Source organism: Gopherus evgoodei, chromosome 14, assembly GCF_007399415.2.
Source record: "Gopherus evgoodei ecotype Sinaloan lineage chromosome 14, rGopEvg1_v1.p, whole genome shotgun sequence".
Classification (NCBI taxonomy): domain Eukaryota; kingdom Metazoa; phylum Chordata; order Testudines; family Testudinidae; genus Gopherus; species Gopherus evgoodei.
In genome coordinates, this window is record NC_044335.1 from 29,439,208 (window position 1) to 29,453,692 (window position 14,485).

General features: G+C 52.9%; 1 protein-coding gene across 2 annotated transcripts in view; it reads left to right on the plus strand.

Annotated features, from left to right (window-relative positions):
• The window catches only part of SNTA1 (syntrophin alpha 1), a 67,843-nt gene that overhangs the window by 40,797 nt on the left and 12,561 nt on the right, over nt 1-14,485 (plus strand). For both annotated transcript variants that reach the window (XM_030533328.1, XM_030533329.1), the window contains exons 3-4: nt 10,963-11,164; nt 13,743-13,950. In XM_030533328.1, the coding sequence (XP_030389188.1) occupies nt 10,963-11,164; nt 13,743-13,950 (410 nt within the window). The remainder of the gene's footprint in view (nt 1-10,962; nt 11,165-13,742; nt 13,951-14,485) is intronic.

Genomic DNA, 14,485 nt, shown 5'->3' on the forward strand with positions numbered 1-14,485 from the left:
ACAGTGGGGTCTAGTGGCCATGATCGAGGATCCAGGCCCTATTGTGCTAGGCCCGGTGCACACAGATAGAATTAAAGGCGCTCACCCCACAGCGTTTCTAGTCGATGCATGTGCTGAGAGACAACAGAGAAACAACAAACGAATAGGGAGCGGAAGAGGATGAAGTAACCAGTGACCGATCCTGAGCAACATGATGCGGGCAGCGCTGGCATGTCCCACTGGCCAGCGCTGCCCAGGAGTTGTACGTAGCAGAGCGGAGGTGAGCAGTAGGGAGGGATTTGCAGGACAACGTCTCCCCCGAGTGGATTGTTATGGGCAGCCCCATCTGCACATGTGGGGGCAGTATAGGCAGAAGTGCAAAGGTGCATGTGGGGGGGAATGAGACGGAAGCACAGCACTGGCTGGCTGGTCTCGTCGGCAGAGCAGAGGAAGGGGCCGCAGTTCGGTAGGTACCACAGATAAGTAGGGCTGGGCTAGGCTGTGCGGGGGCTGAAAGACAATGACCAGTAGTTTGTGCATGGTGCAGTCGAGGAAGGGGGAACCAGTGGAGGGGAGCAGAGAGGGAAATTTGTCATAGCGGTGGACAGGAGCACGTTGCTCCTGAACAGCAGCTTTCTGAATGGGTTTGAGGGGAACAAGGTCAGCAGATGAGCCCCAGGCCCAGGGGTCTGTGCAGTGCCCTGCAAAATGTGGCCCTGGTCTAAGCTGAGACCCCTGTAAATGAATAGTAATAAAACCAGAGTGGAGCTTGCAGTAGTCTGGGAGAGCTGAGCTACTGTGATAAGAAGGGCCATACATGTTCCTGGATGGATGGTGAAGATGTGAGATGACGAGAGTTTCGGCTGTGAAGACGGAGCAGGAGGGCTGGATCCTAGAGCATGTCTACACAGGGGAAATTGACCAGCATAGCTCTTCCAGAATAACTATTCCGGTGTAATTTAGCTATTCCAGAATGTGCACGCTCGAGTCCAGTACAGATGTGAGTGGAGTAATTATTCTGTCACTTATTAAAGTCACTTTCATTCCAGAACGGAGTGTGCACACACAGAGCTATGCCGGAATATTGTAACAATTTATTTCCCCATATAGCCAAAGCCTTAAAGGTGTTGTGAGAGGAGATTTAAACAAAGTCTTGAGGTGGGGGGCTGGAGGACAGGCCAAGACCTCAATAATTAAAAAATCTTGAGCAGGGATTCAAACCTGCCTCTCCCTTATCCTTGGGGAGTGCCCTTGCACAGGGCTATTGAGCATTAGCACCTTCACCTTCTCCTCCATGATTTTGAGAGTGGTGCCTAAATCTCCTTGTGACTAGCCCAAAAAATCAGAGTGTTTGGTTTCGACAGGGCCGGCTTTAGGAAATGTGGGGCCCAATTCGAAGAGTTTCGACGGGGCCCCGGCAGGGATGACTTAAAAAAAAAAACACGTAAAAAAACACGTGGGGCTTGTACTCACCGGGCGGTGGTCCGAGTCTTCGGCGGCACTTTGGTGGCGGGTCCTTCACTTGCTCCAGGTCTTCGGCAGCACTGAAGGACCCGCCGCTGAAGTGCCGCTGAAAACCCGGAGTGCCGCCAGGTGAGCAAAAATTAAAAAGGCACCTCTAGCCAGGGAAGGGATTCTCACTGGGCGCGGGGCCCTCTTAGGCGTGAGGCCCGATTCGGGGGAATTGGTGGAATAGGCCTAAAGCCAGCCCTGGGTTTCGATACTGTCAAAAGGCTACAAAATGTTTTAATTCAAGCAAACAATTGGTTTCCACATTTCTAATTTTTTCTTTTTTGTGTTTTGACCAATGAACTTGCTGAAATCGACATGAATTCATCACAAAATGTTCCAGTCGCCCCAAATCTGCATTTTTCGTTGAAAAAATGTTTCAGACGAACAGTTTTGCTCAGCGCCATTGGTGAGCACTGCTTCCGTTCAGCTAATTCTGGCCCCAGCTGTGCCAGAGATGCCAAGTTCATGCCAGCAGGTGGCACTGAGGCCAGGACATCAGGTTTTGGAGGGAGCTGGCTGGTGTGTGGTCAAACTTTTTATTGTTTGTGTTTTATATTTTTTAAGCTAACTTGTGTTGTTTTTTTCAGCACCAATTTGAAGGGCTCTGCAAGCTGCTGGGCGGCAGTTCTCATAGGCCCCTGCTCAGGGTTGGTGCCTGGCAGAAATCGAATCGGGGAAGTTAAGGAAAATTAACAGGAAAAATGCCCCCAGCCTGGGATTCCTCCCACTCCCGTGAGGCTTGGGTGCAGAGCTGAGCTCCCCAAAGACTTTAGCCCCACAGCCACTCTGATACCCAAGCCCTGCTGCTGTGCTGGGTGTGGGACCCACCTGGGTGTGTCTTGGAGTTGTTTAGTTTGGAGAGAGGGGCGAATTGATTGGTAGGATTCACTTCCGCTTCTCTTGTTTTTCTAAAACTAAGAAAAACATAAAAAGACCAACAGCCTCCCTGTGGATTTCCTTAAAAACCAAACCCAATGGCCTCACAGAGGAGGTCAGGTCCATTTCAGTTTTCAGTGTAAAATCGCAAGTGTTGAAGTCGCAAAGGGGCACACTACTGCCTGAAAACAGCCAAATCCTTGGGTGCCGTGGGAGCAGCTGCCTCCCTGGTTGCTGCTCTTGCTCTGCTCCCTCCCACCCCAGCACTGAGCAGCTTCTCAGCCCCCGTCTCCCTGTCCGCACTACGCTTGGCTGTTGGGGAGCGGAGACAGCCTCCTGGGGGTGTTGTGAAACCGGCTCTGGAGCCTCTGGAAGTAGCTGTGTGCCTCCAGCAGAATCCCCTGATGCAGCAGCACCCCCATGCAGCACCCCAAAACTCCCCAGGATCCAAATCCCAGTCTTGGTGGCCCAAGGATTGTGGGCTATGGTAAGGCACAGCATGAATTTTTCATCCATTTTGCGGCCCGTGGACCACAGCAGGGTGAGAGTTGCTGGCATACGGTGCCACTGGCTCAGCCCATTGGGATTGCTGGAGAACACATCGGGGTCCGGCTTTCACGGCTCAAACGCCAGGTGCAGCCACAGCACAGCATTTTTGGTGCGCTGTTGTAACCCATTCACCTTCTGGGAGTGCTGTTCTGTCCCATCCAATGGCACCGAGACTACTTAGATAGAGATTAATGAGTCTGCTCTACAGCTTTAACTAAGGGCCAGGTGGCTTTTAGCTCATGCAGTAGAGGCTCATGCATTTAGCTCCAGGTTCAATCTTACTTGCCAACAGCTGGGGTCTGTTGGTGTTACACTGTGCCTGTCTAGAGAGAGAGAGAGCAAAAGAAGCCTCTGGATGCAGCTTCAGGGAGTTTACAAACCGGCCGGTGGGTGGGTGGGGGGGAGCATGATTCTGCCACTGCTGCTCCCTGCCTGCAGAGCACGCCAAAATCAAGCTACTGTGCGATAAGAGAGTGCGTGGGGTGTTTGGGTTCTCCAGGACTGGCTGCTACATGGGATTCTAAAAATGCCATCTGGGGCCCCACATGCACACATTGGTGGCCTGTATGAAATGATATGGGGCCCGTGGCCAGGTAGCCATGTCACTGCCGAACCCTGCACCCTGGTCTGTAGTCTAATCAGAAAGCAGAAGGGGTGAATGGTCACGGAGCCTGAGCCATTTTCTCTCCCCTACAGGCGTCCTGCCGGACAGGGGCTAGTGCCTCTTGCTGCCTGTGCTCTGCTTGCACTGTGGATGAAAGTCAGACAGTCTTTCACTGTGGCCCCGCAAAGTCCCGAGACCTCCTCTTGGCATTGGCCAAGACAGCCATCCATCAGTCCAGGAGGAGAGAACTGGACAGGGGCATCTCTGTGATGGCTGGGCCTTTTCTCATTCCCATGTCCATGCACATAGCTGGGCAGAGTTCCTCTGTGCGGCATTCACTGACTCCTGGACCTCCCTCTCCGAGTGGGCATTGTCCAGGGTTCTCTGACTGGCATTCCCTCCTGGGCCCCTTGTTTTGACCCTTTGGCCTGCACCCTCATCCCTGTTTGTTCATTTTTTGTCTCCTGTGCTTATTTAGGTCCTGAGCTCTGGGCCTCATCCGAGGTAGCAGGGCCTTGCGTCCCTTCATCGGGCTCTGCCCACCAGTCCCAGGAATTAAATAGGCTGGCACCTTTCACCAGCACTGAATTCATGTGGAAGGTAAAGAGGAAAAGGGGTGTCCTCTGAAGTGAGGGCTGAGGTCTCAGCATTCTTCTGATGTCCTCTGTATGTAGCACCTGCACTGCACCGGAGCTGAGCATGGCCTGGTCTAGAGTAAAAGTTAGGTCAATCCAGGTACCTCTTTCAGGGGTGTGAAAAATCCGCCCCTCTGAGTGATGTAGTTAGGCCGATCTAACCCCCATGTAGACAGCGCTAGGTCGACAGAAGAATTCTTGGGGAGGTGGATTAGATATGCGAACAGAAGCGTAGATAGTGTCTACACCGAAGTGCTACAGCTGTCTAAGCCCTTAGACAAGGACTAAATCAAATGAGCAGTGGGCATGAGGGGAGAGAGAGGCTGGGAACATGGCTTCCAGTGGGCATGTCTCAACAGTACGTGCCAACAGCAGCTCTTTGCAATTAAGCTGTTTTCAGCCCCACTCCTCTCCCTTCCCATCAGCGAGATGGCAGCTCTGCTGCTCCCTATTAAAAACACATTGGAGGGGGATTTCCGGTGGAATTAGATAAGCCATGTAACCTCAGAAGAGCCTGAATCAGCCACCTAATCCCCAATATTTCAAACAGTCCATTATTATGCGGGTGAATGAACTCAGATCCGGTGTGACACGTGGCTGCTGCAATGGTTTACCACTGAAATCTCTCCAGCATCCAGATTCACGGGCAAACCATATCGCTACCAATAAATAAATAAAAAATACAACCACCTCCACCCTCTGGGTTGTAGATTCATGACTCTACTCAATTCTTTCGTCTTTGAATAGTAAGAGTCAAGGTCTACTGAGCCCCACTGCTTTGGTGCTTCTCCTGGGTCATGCTTCCTATCAAGCAAAGAAAACCCGCCAGTGAGGCCACAGCTGAATTGTATCTAGATCTGAGTTTACATTTACCCTGTTAAAATGTGCATTGTTTGCTCCCACCCAGTTTACCAAGCGATCTCCTGTCCTTGTCGCTAGTTACCTTTCCCCCAATTTTTGTGTCATCTGCAAACTTTCTCAGCGATGACATCTCTGCTCTGATCAGTCCGTCATTCTTGAGGAGTTTCTGCTCCCTCTCTTTCCCAGGCTGCTCTTTATAGTTTAGTTAATGATCCACCATAGGCAGGTGCTGCAAGCAGCTCAGTGTAATGTGTGAAGTCTGACAGGCGATGGGTCTGATTCGTCTCTCCACCAGACTGGAGTAAATCTGAAGTAACTCCACAGGAGGCAAGGGAGTCACGCCAACTGGTGTGAGAGCAGAATGTCTCCCTTAGACTGTGTGCCCAGATTCTTAAGGCAGTCGATCGTTCTGTAGGTATCGCTCTTTCAGAACTCCATTGTTCCCAGCTAACTAATGAGCTCTTGCTATCTCTTCGTCCTCTCAGTGGCCTGTCCAACCCTGCCAACAACTGACCCATGAAGGCAGCACTTTACTGGTTGGCACTGTGTGCCCACACCGGCAGTATGCTGGAGTTTATGCCAGGATGGGCAGGGTGCCCTCCCTGCTCCTCTACTGGGGGCTGTCCCACTTCAGGGTTACTGCACCTGAATTCCCCCACCGTGATCCCTTGAGGGCACCCACTTGAGGTTTCTGGCTCCCAGAGAGCTGCCTCCCCCCCCGTGACTGGGGTTTTAAGGCTGCCCAGCTCCCTGCCTTTCACTGTGATAGCCACAGCAAGGCAGTCTGCCTAAAGGCCAGCACCTGCGTGTTGCTTTCTCTTCAGAGTGTATCGCTCGCAGTTACAAGGTTACAAGCACTTTTATCCATAAGGTAAAATCCTCACAGAGAAAACACATACAAAGCAGTAAAAGATCCCATATGCATCAGTGTTATGGAGCCCTCATAGGCCAAGGCTTTCCAGCCCTTCTGCAAGGTTGGGGGCCTGCTTGGAGAGAAGGTCCTGTCTGTTTGCTGGATCTGAAAAAAGGCTGGATTCAAACTAACTCAGAACCTTCTTTCTCAGTCTTCAAAAAGATAGGCTTTCTGTGCAGCCTTCAAACCTCCCAGTCAGAAGGGAGTCAGATAAGGGTCCCTGCCCAGAGACAGGTGCTGGCTGGAGACCTGAGACCTGACTGGGCCCTTCTGGAGTTGGCACCTGGGGTGAGAGGGAGGATACAGGTGCAGTTACCCTGAAAGAGTGACATGGTGTTTTTATCAGGACCAGCTCCATAGAGTAGCTAAATCACTGGAGTTCATGGTTAGCTCTGTGTTCACCCTCAGATCTCCATTGCTGGGACTGGAGACAGAGTTTCAGGCACCAAGGATGGACTTTGAAGAAAAGTCTTGTCTCAGCTCTGCAGGAAGGCAGTGCCCAGAGGAACTGATATCAGGGGTGAAGGGTACAAGAGCTTCCAGACACAGGGGGAGCATTGGGAATTGGGAGGGAGAGGGGTTGTTTCTCACATGAAGCAGGGAGCAGACAGGGATAATGATGTTACGGGAGTTGTGAGAACATACAAATGGCCATACTGGATCAGACCAAAGGTCCATTTAGCCCAGCATCCTGTCTTCTGATAGTGGCCAATGCCAGGTGCCACAGAGGGAATGAATAGAACTGGTAATCATCAAGTGATCCATCCCCTGTCACCCATTCCCAGACTCTGGCAAAAGGTGGGGCTGAGGCTAGGTGGGAAGGTGATCCCAGAACTCCTCTCCTGCGGAGTTCAACCTGAAGAGTTACTGATCAGAAAACCTATTGTATCATCCGAAGAGCAGAGCTGTTCTTTGGGAGCATTATTAATGTCACTATTGCCTATTGTCATTTAGTTTGTCTTCTTGCCCTAAAAGCCTCTGATACCCTTCTGTTATTGTCCTTGAATTTGCATGAAAATCATTCTTTGCCCTTCTGTAGAGCCTTCCAGGCTAGGTTCTCCAAGCCCCTTGCAAACATGCTTGAAGGAAGTCTCACAGTATTATTCTCGTCGTTTTGGGAATGGGGACGCAGAGCCATCAAGAGGTGAAGTGAGTTGTCCAAGGTCACGCAGCAAGTCAGTGGCAGGAAGGGTACCGTAGACCAAGTATGCGGAGTCCTAGTTCACTGCTGTAACCACTAGACACGCATGCCCAATGAGCGGCTCAGCATTCCACCTGGCTTGGGGGCGGTATTTGATGCTATTAACCACGATGACTTCTTTTGACATGATTATAATGTGCCAGCCCATGAAAATCCCCTTAGCTTTTTGAAATAGCTCCCCGATCTATTCCAATTGCTGAACATGCAAACCCCCCGCCCAATTTCTTGCCCTCCCGGCTAACATCTTTCTCAGTGAAATCGAATACAGGTGTACTGCTTTGCATCCACAAGCTGTTCTTCTTCCTGCGTCTCAGCCAGGCCAGTCAATCGGAGGGTTTGAGAGGCTTGGCTGGGCCGTACTTGGAACAATCTTGGCTGGCATCCCAGTGCCTTTGAACTGCCTGTTGGCTGGTGGTCTGAGAACAGCCTGCGTAGGTGAGAACATTAATCAAACATATTGGGAATGAGTGTCAGCAATAGCTGAGTTACCGGTGTGCCAGACGCCGGCCCCACTTCCTGAGTGTTCTCCTTCTCAGCCTAGCTTTGAACCGGTTCAGCGGCTCCAGGATCACAGAGGCGGTGAGGGAAGGTTACAAGTCCTGTCTCCTGGCGAAACAGGGCTGCATCTTGGTTTGAAATAGTTTCCACTCGGCTTGTATCGTGTTTCTCCCCCCACCCCCAAGGCTGCAGAAGCCCAGCATGTCTCCTCCAATCTCACAGGCATCACAGCGTCCTGCCGCACAGGCAGCAGTTGGGAACGTGGGCACACACACCGTGCTGAGACTCACACACAGGCGTCAAACCGGCATGCTGCACGCAAGCTGTATCCAGGCACAAGCACACCCTGGCTAACACACAAAGGTGCTACTTACATGGGCTGCTGGCAAGAGACAGGCGAGCCCCTTTTGGCTAAGGTCTGGCCACTCGACTGTCACGGCTTTGAAATGCTTCTTGTGTGGGAGCAGCGGGCGGCCTAGGAGAGACTGGGAGATCAGGGCAAGGAGAGGAATTCAAATGGGAAAAATAAACCCAGCTGATCCCTGCTTGTACCAGCTAAACTGCTTGGAGCAGACTGCCTTAGGGCTGTTTAAAAAGTGAATCCTACAGGGGAAAAGTTTGTGAACAGGTTCAGTACCTAACTCACCTCCTCTGCATACTCCATCTGTGCACAGAGACGCACTGCAGCCAGGGTGGGAGCTAACTCCCATGGGCTTTGGAGCAGCAAGAGACACTGCAGAAATGTACGCCTGTGCTGAATGGTTTGTGACTTTCTCCCATGATAGCCATAACACTGATGCTGGCCAGAAGTGGGAGAACTAGTGAGCACAGGCTGCTAGGTCTTCTCCCCTGGCTCACCCTGGCCTGATCCGAGCAGCATTAGGCAATTCCTGCAACCAGTCACCAGCATTACCCATTGGAGACACAAGGATGGGCAGATTTCCTTGGACACGCAGCTCCAGAGCATTGCATGTGGACCGTTGCACACACATTACAGCAGGGGACACATGAGGCATCCTCTATGCCACACGTGGCTTTGTTTGTCCTGCCCTCTGTGATGTGGTTGCTCATGCTTGACTTAACTTGACTTTAGCAAAGCTTTTGATACTGACTGTCTCCCACGGTATTCTTCCCAGCAAGGAAAAAAAGTATGGATTGGATGAATGGACTGTAAGGTGGATAGAAAGCTGTCTAGATCATTGGGCTCAACAGGTAATGACCAACAGCTCCATGTCTAGTTGGCAGCCGGTTTCAAGCAGAGTGCCCTAGGGGTCGGTCCCGGGGCCGGTTTTGTTCACCTTCTTTATTAATGATCTGGATGATGGGATAGGATGGAAGAATCCCATGTACCGCTTTCTGCAGGAAAGGACCTGGGGATTACAGTGGATGAGAAGCTGGATATGAGTCAGCAGTGTGCCCTTATTGCCAAGAAGGCTAACGGCATATTGGGCTGCATTAGTAGGAGCATAGCCAGCATATTGAGAAAAGTGATTATTCCCCTCTATTTGACACTGGTGAGGCCACATCTGGAATACTCGTCCATTTTGGGCCCCCCACTACAGAAAGGATATGGACAAATTGGAGAGAGTCGAGCAGAGGACAATGAAAATTATTAGGGGGCTGGGGCACAGGACATATGAGGAGAGGCTGAGGGAACTGGGCTTATTTAGCCTGCAGAAGAGAAGAGTGAGGCGGGATTTGATAACAGCCTTCAACTACCTGAAAGGGGGGTTCCAAAGAGGATGGAGCTTGGCTGTTGTCAGTGGTGACAGATGGCAGAACAAGGAGCAGTGGTCTGAAGTTGCAGTGGGGGAGGCCTAGGCTGGATATTAGGAAAAACTATTTCACTAGGAGGGTGGTGAAGCACTGGAATGGGTTACCTAGGGAGGTGATGGAATCTCCATTCTGAGAGGTTTTTAAGGCCCAGCTTGACAGAGCCCTGGCTGGGATGACTTAGTTGGGGTTGGTCCAGCTTTGAGCAGGGGGTTGGACTAGATGACCTCCTGATGTCTTTTCCAACCCTAATCTTCTATGATTCTATGCTGCTGGTTCTTTAAGGAGAAAATAAGACAATCTGAAAAAACTCCAAACAAATGATAACTTTCCCTCCTCGGTGAAACCCATCCTGGGTCTCTAGGGCTGCCTGTCCCAAAGCAGTTCCAGATTCATGGCTCATTTGCTGGATGCGTATAATCCCTCCGAAAGGACATTTGGGGCTTGCTTGGATAGGTGAGGCACATGCTGCCCTGCTCTGATGGTCAGATGGGGCCAAGTGCAGGGCTCAGGATTCTTCCCTAAGCCAAAGAAAATACAGTTTGTTTCTTTGGGTGTGGGGGGGAGGGAGGTCAGGGGAAGGAAAAAATGAAACAGACCAGCAGCCACAGCATATGTTTCACTGCACCAGCACTGTGAGTGGTGTTGTTATAGCCGTGGGTGTACCTAGTCACAGGCCAGTGTCCTATTTTGCTGTTCCTCTAACATAAAGAGGCACATTAGCTATCTGTGTGTCCAATCAATAGCCAGAGCCCACTGATGGCAGACGCAAATGACACCTCCCTCCTCCCCCACATGGACAAAAGGGAGCGCACATGGTGCCCGGAGGGGTTAGCTCTGTCCCCAGGAGCCCAGACTGATGGGGGCAGACTGGGGGTGGCTGAGGATGAGCCCCACCGCTGGACTCCTGCTGCCAGCCAGCCTCCTCATTGAAGGGGTGTACTGCCACTCCATATGTGACCTCTCAGTCCTCATCCACAAAGGAAACCCGCCCAGTACCTTCGACCGAGGAGCCTGGGAGTTTAAAATCATAATTCTGCTAGGCCTCAAACCCATGGACTCAGCAGAGATGCTGGTTTTGTGTCTCATTACACCATGTCACCCGCTAACTCTCCTTTATCCTGGGACTGCAGAGGTGTTAATCGGCCACTTCATTTGGAATGGTTTCTGATAATGTGGCAATGTGCTGGGGATCTGCAGACCTGCCCCTGCGTGCATTGCGTTTGCTTTGGTGCTGAACCAGCAGCTGGAACAACAGAGTGTGATCACAGAGGCCAACACCCTTCATTACAAAGGCGTCTTTGTCGGTGGGTGGCTGTGGGACAGGGTGTGGCTGATGGGATTGCAAGGTCTGGCGTGCACAGCCCCGGGGTGCTCTGAGTGCCTGGGGATGTTGTATCTGCTGTCCTGCGTCTACAGGGGTTCTGAGGCAGCTGTTCAGGCTGCTTGATTCTGCGCAGTGCATGTGCTGGGGAAGCCCTGGAGGGGGTCAGTGAAGGGAAGTGCACTGAATTGGGAGGGATTTGTTCCATTGGCCCGTGTGTGTCTCTCTGCATTCCAGTGAAATACATGAAGGAGATCTCACCGTATTTCAAGAACTCCTCGTCCGGGGCGACTGTCAGCTGGGACCCCTCGCCGGCTATCTCCCTTCAGAAGCAAGCCTCCCCCATCCTCTCCCTGCGAGATCTCAAGGAAGGGAAGAACATGCCCCTGAAAATGTGCTACGTGTCAAGGAAATGTCTCCCCAATGACCCAGAGAACAGGTAACCCAGCCCGTGCCCCCATTCACAGCACGAACCCGCAGACCCTTGGTGCTCTCTGCCCAGGGGACTGTGTCTCACTCGAACCCATGGCAGGGGACCGCCCCTGGCCGGAGTAGGGATTGGCAAACTTGGCCCTTGTTTAGACAGTCTCAGGAACAGCTAAGGAGGAGCTGAGGGAGTGGACAGATCGTCCCCATACACACACACTTGATGACTGCAGATCTTGGGCTGTTCTCCTGGCAGCCCAACATGGGCCAGTGTGGCCAGGCTGCATGTGCAGTTCCCAGTGAGTCCTGTCCCTTGCCATGCAGGGCCTATACAGCCAGTGGTTCTGGCCTCTGCTTCACCCAGCACTTCAGTGTGCTGTGCTAGACAGCCGCCCTGGCACACAGCTGGCGAGGATCCCACTGACGTCACTGTAAATCCAGAGTCACTCCTGTGAAGTCAGTGGAGCCAGGCTGGTGTAGATCCGATCTGAGGGAGATCCCAGGGATTGCACTCAAGCGGGACTGTGCCTTTGACCCTTGGTTTGTCTTGGACAGAGACCCAAGTGTTGCTGTGCTCTAGGCTCTATATTTTCATTTCTAAAATGCAGCCACCATGGCCATATGTGGCCGTCAAGGGATTTTTCTGTGGGCATGACAGCCTCCTGGGCAGAGATGTGGGGGAGGGCAAAGCAGTTGCCCCTTCCTGCAGAGTCCCCCTGTTGCTCCTGGATGTGCTGCCTTGGTGTTGCTGGTGCCACCAGCAGGGGATCAGCACCACGTACTGGGCAGCCTCCTGGAGGCTCCAGGCAGCGCCTCTGCTGACTTGTGGGACTGGTGTGTGTGCTTGCAGGGGGAGGAACCTTCAACTCTGCAGGCAGCTGGTGTGTTTCCAACTCACCTTCATGGGGGCTGAGAGGCTCTGAGGGCAGGCTTTAGGCTCAGCCTGGGGCAGTGGGGCTCCCGCTTAGAAAAATGGTCAGCGCGGCCTCCAGCAAGAGTTGGTGGCCGTACTCTGAGGCCACCAAACAATTTGTTACAAGAACCCCTAGCAGATGCTTTTCTGTCTGCTCGGCTAATGGGCAGAGACTGGCATGTGTAGGTCTGGGGTCTCTCTGGGTAACGCCTGAGCGGGGACACCCTTACACAGGATTCAATCCAGGAGAATGAATGTGCTGCTGCCATTACATGGCACACAAATGCACAGCAGAGGGAATGTCATTAGCATGGGCAAGCCAAGGGTATTGTGGCCCTGCATCTGCTGGGCTTGTTCCAGACTGCAAAGAAAAATCAAAGAGCACTAATAAACTGTCCCAACCCCCCTTGGAGCACCCCGCCTGCCCAGGGCCAGGGGGCTCACAGGAACCCTGGGATCTCACTAGTGAGCGGGTAGGTGGCCCAGTGGTTGAGCTGGTGGCCTCGCACTTGGCAGACCAAGGTTCAGTGCAAGCCTCTGCCACAGACTCGTTGGGTAAATCCCAGTCACGCGTGCCTTAGTTCCTGTCTGACCGTGAGGTGCTCTGGTGACAGGGGCTCTGCAAGTACATGGGACAGACAGTCTACGACTCAGGGGCCTTTCACACTGGGCTTTAGCTTCAAGCAGCTGCCATTGCCCTAACTGTTGAGTTCTTGGATGTTCGTTATGGGTAGGAAGCAGCCGGAGCCGTCACTTCCCGATGGCTGGGGGTGAGGCTGGTGCTGAGGAGAAGAGCTGCCTGTTGGGAGTGTTCCATTAGCCCATCTGGCCCAGCCGAGCGCTAGGATCAGGGCTTGAGTCTCTGGGCTGGGCTGGTTACTCCCAGGGGTTTATTCCTGCTGGACAAGGAGCCAGTGGGAATGTAGGAGAAAATTCAGCATTTTTGCCCTTTTATTGGTCAACATTTTCATCAAATGTGACCCAATTGTCTCCCTGCCCTGCCCTGGCTGAACAGCCTGACCCAGCCCTGTCAGCTGGGGCCGTTTGCCAGGGGGGTCCTTCCCCTGTGTTACACAGAGGAGTGATTGGTCACATCAGCCGTGGCATGTTGAGTCTCCTCTCTGATTGACTTAGTGAGCAGAAAAACAACTCCAAGCAATGAGCCCCTTCAGGCTCACGTTCCTGGGCGGTGTCCCAGCACCCCGCATCATCCCCAGAGTGTGACAAAGAATGTGAGCCCGCCAGTCAGAGCCAGCTCCAAGTGGCTTCTGAATTCACTTGCCATCTGAGCGAATACAGTCCGTGCTAACGCCAGTCCCTTTTGACTGGGAAAGTGGCCCTGGGAGGATTCCTAGGCCTGTGTCTGGTACAGGTTTAGACTGATTGCTCAGGACCCCTGTGTGCTGCGTTGCTGCCTGACGCTGAAGGCGTGTGGGCGGCAGTAGAATGGGGTGGCTGACTGGTCTGCAGTTTGCATGTATTCCTGCCTCAGTGCAGCCCAGCTAGACACCCCAGCACTTCAGGTAACTGAAGGCACAGGCTGAAGCCCTGGACTCTGCCGGGAAAGCGTGAACTGGAGCAAGCCCAGTTGCCTCCTGCTGCACCAGCTACCTGTGCTCCATCTCGCTGCATGGATCCTGGCCACAAACTGGCCCTACCGGAGGCTCCTTCTTCACAGGTACCTGGAAGTCTGTTCGGCAGATGGGCGGATTCCCCTCTTCCTAAGAGCGAAAGATGAAGTGACTGCCCAGTCCTGGTTCAACACCATTCACACCAATGTCAACGCCCTGGTGCCCAGAGTCAAAGAGGAGCTGAGAGCCCTGCTGGCGGCAGCCGGCGTTGCAGGGAGCAAAGAGATCAAGCACATCGGCTGGCTCACTGAGCAGGTAGCCCGGCCTTTCGGTGTGTATGGTCCTTCGGTGCTGAATTGTACTGCTGATAAGAGATTGCACACGCTTTGCCTCACAGCTCTGGCCAGGCAGCTCAGCCCTTGTCACTAGCGCTTCTCATTGTTCTCCCACAGCTCTGCCAGTGAACTGCAGTCCTGACCTGCAGCCCCCTCCCCTGTTATTCCAGCCCTGGGCCCCTCACAGCTCTGAAGATGCCCTTCACTCCCAACCTGCAGCCCCCTGCTATTCCAGTCCCAGTCCCCTCACAGCTCTGCCAGCTCTGCCAGTGCCCCTCACTCCCAACCCACAGCTCTTCCTATTCCAGTCACAGGCCCCTCACTGCTCTGCTGATGTCCCTCACTCTCGACCCACAGCCCCCTGCTAGTCCAGTCCCAGGCCCTTCACAGCCCTGCCAATGTCCCTCACTTCTAACCTGCCATCCTGGTATTGCAGTACTGTCCTGTTACTTCAGTAAAGGGTCCTCTACAATGCTCTGCTGATGCACCCAGTCCTGGCTTGCCACATGCCCTGT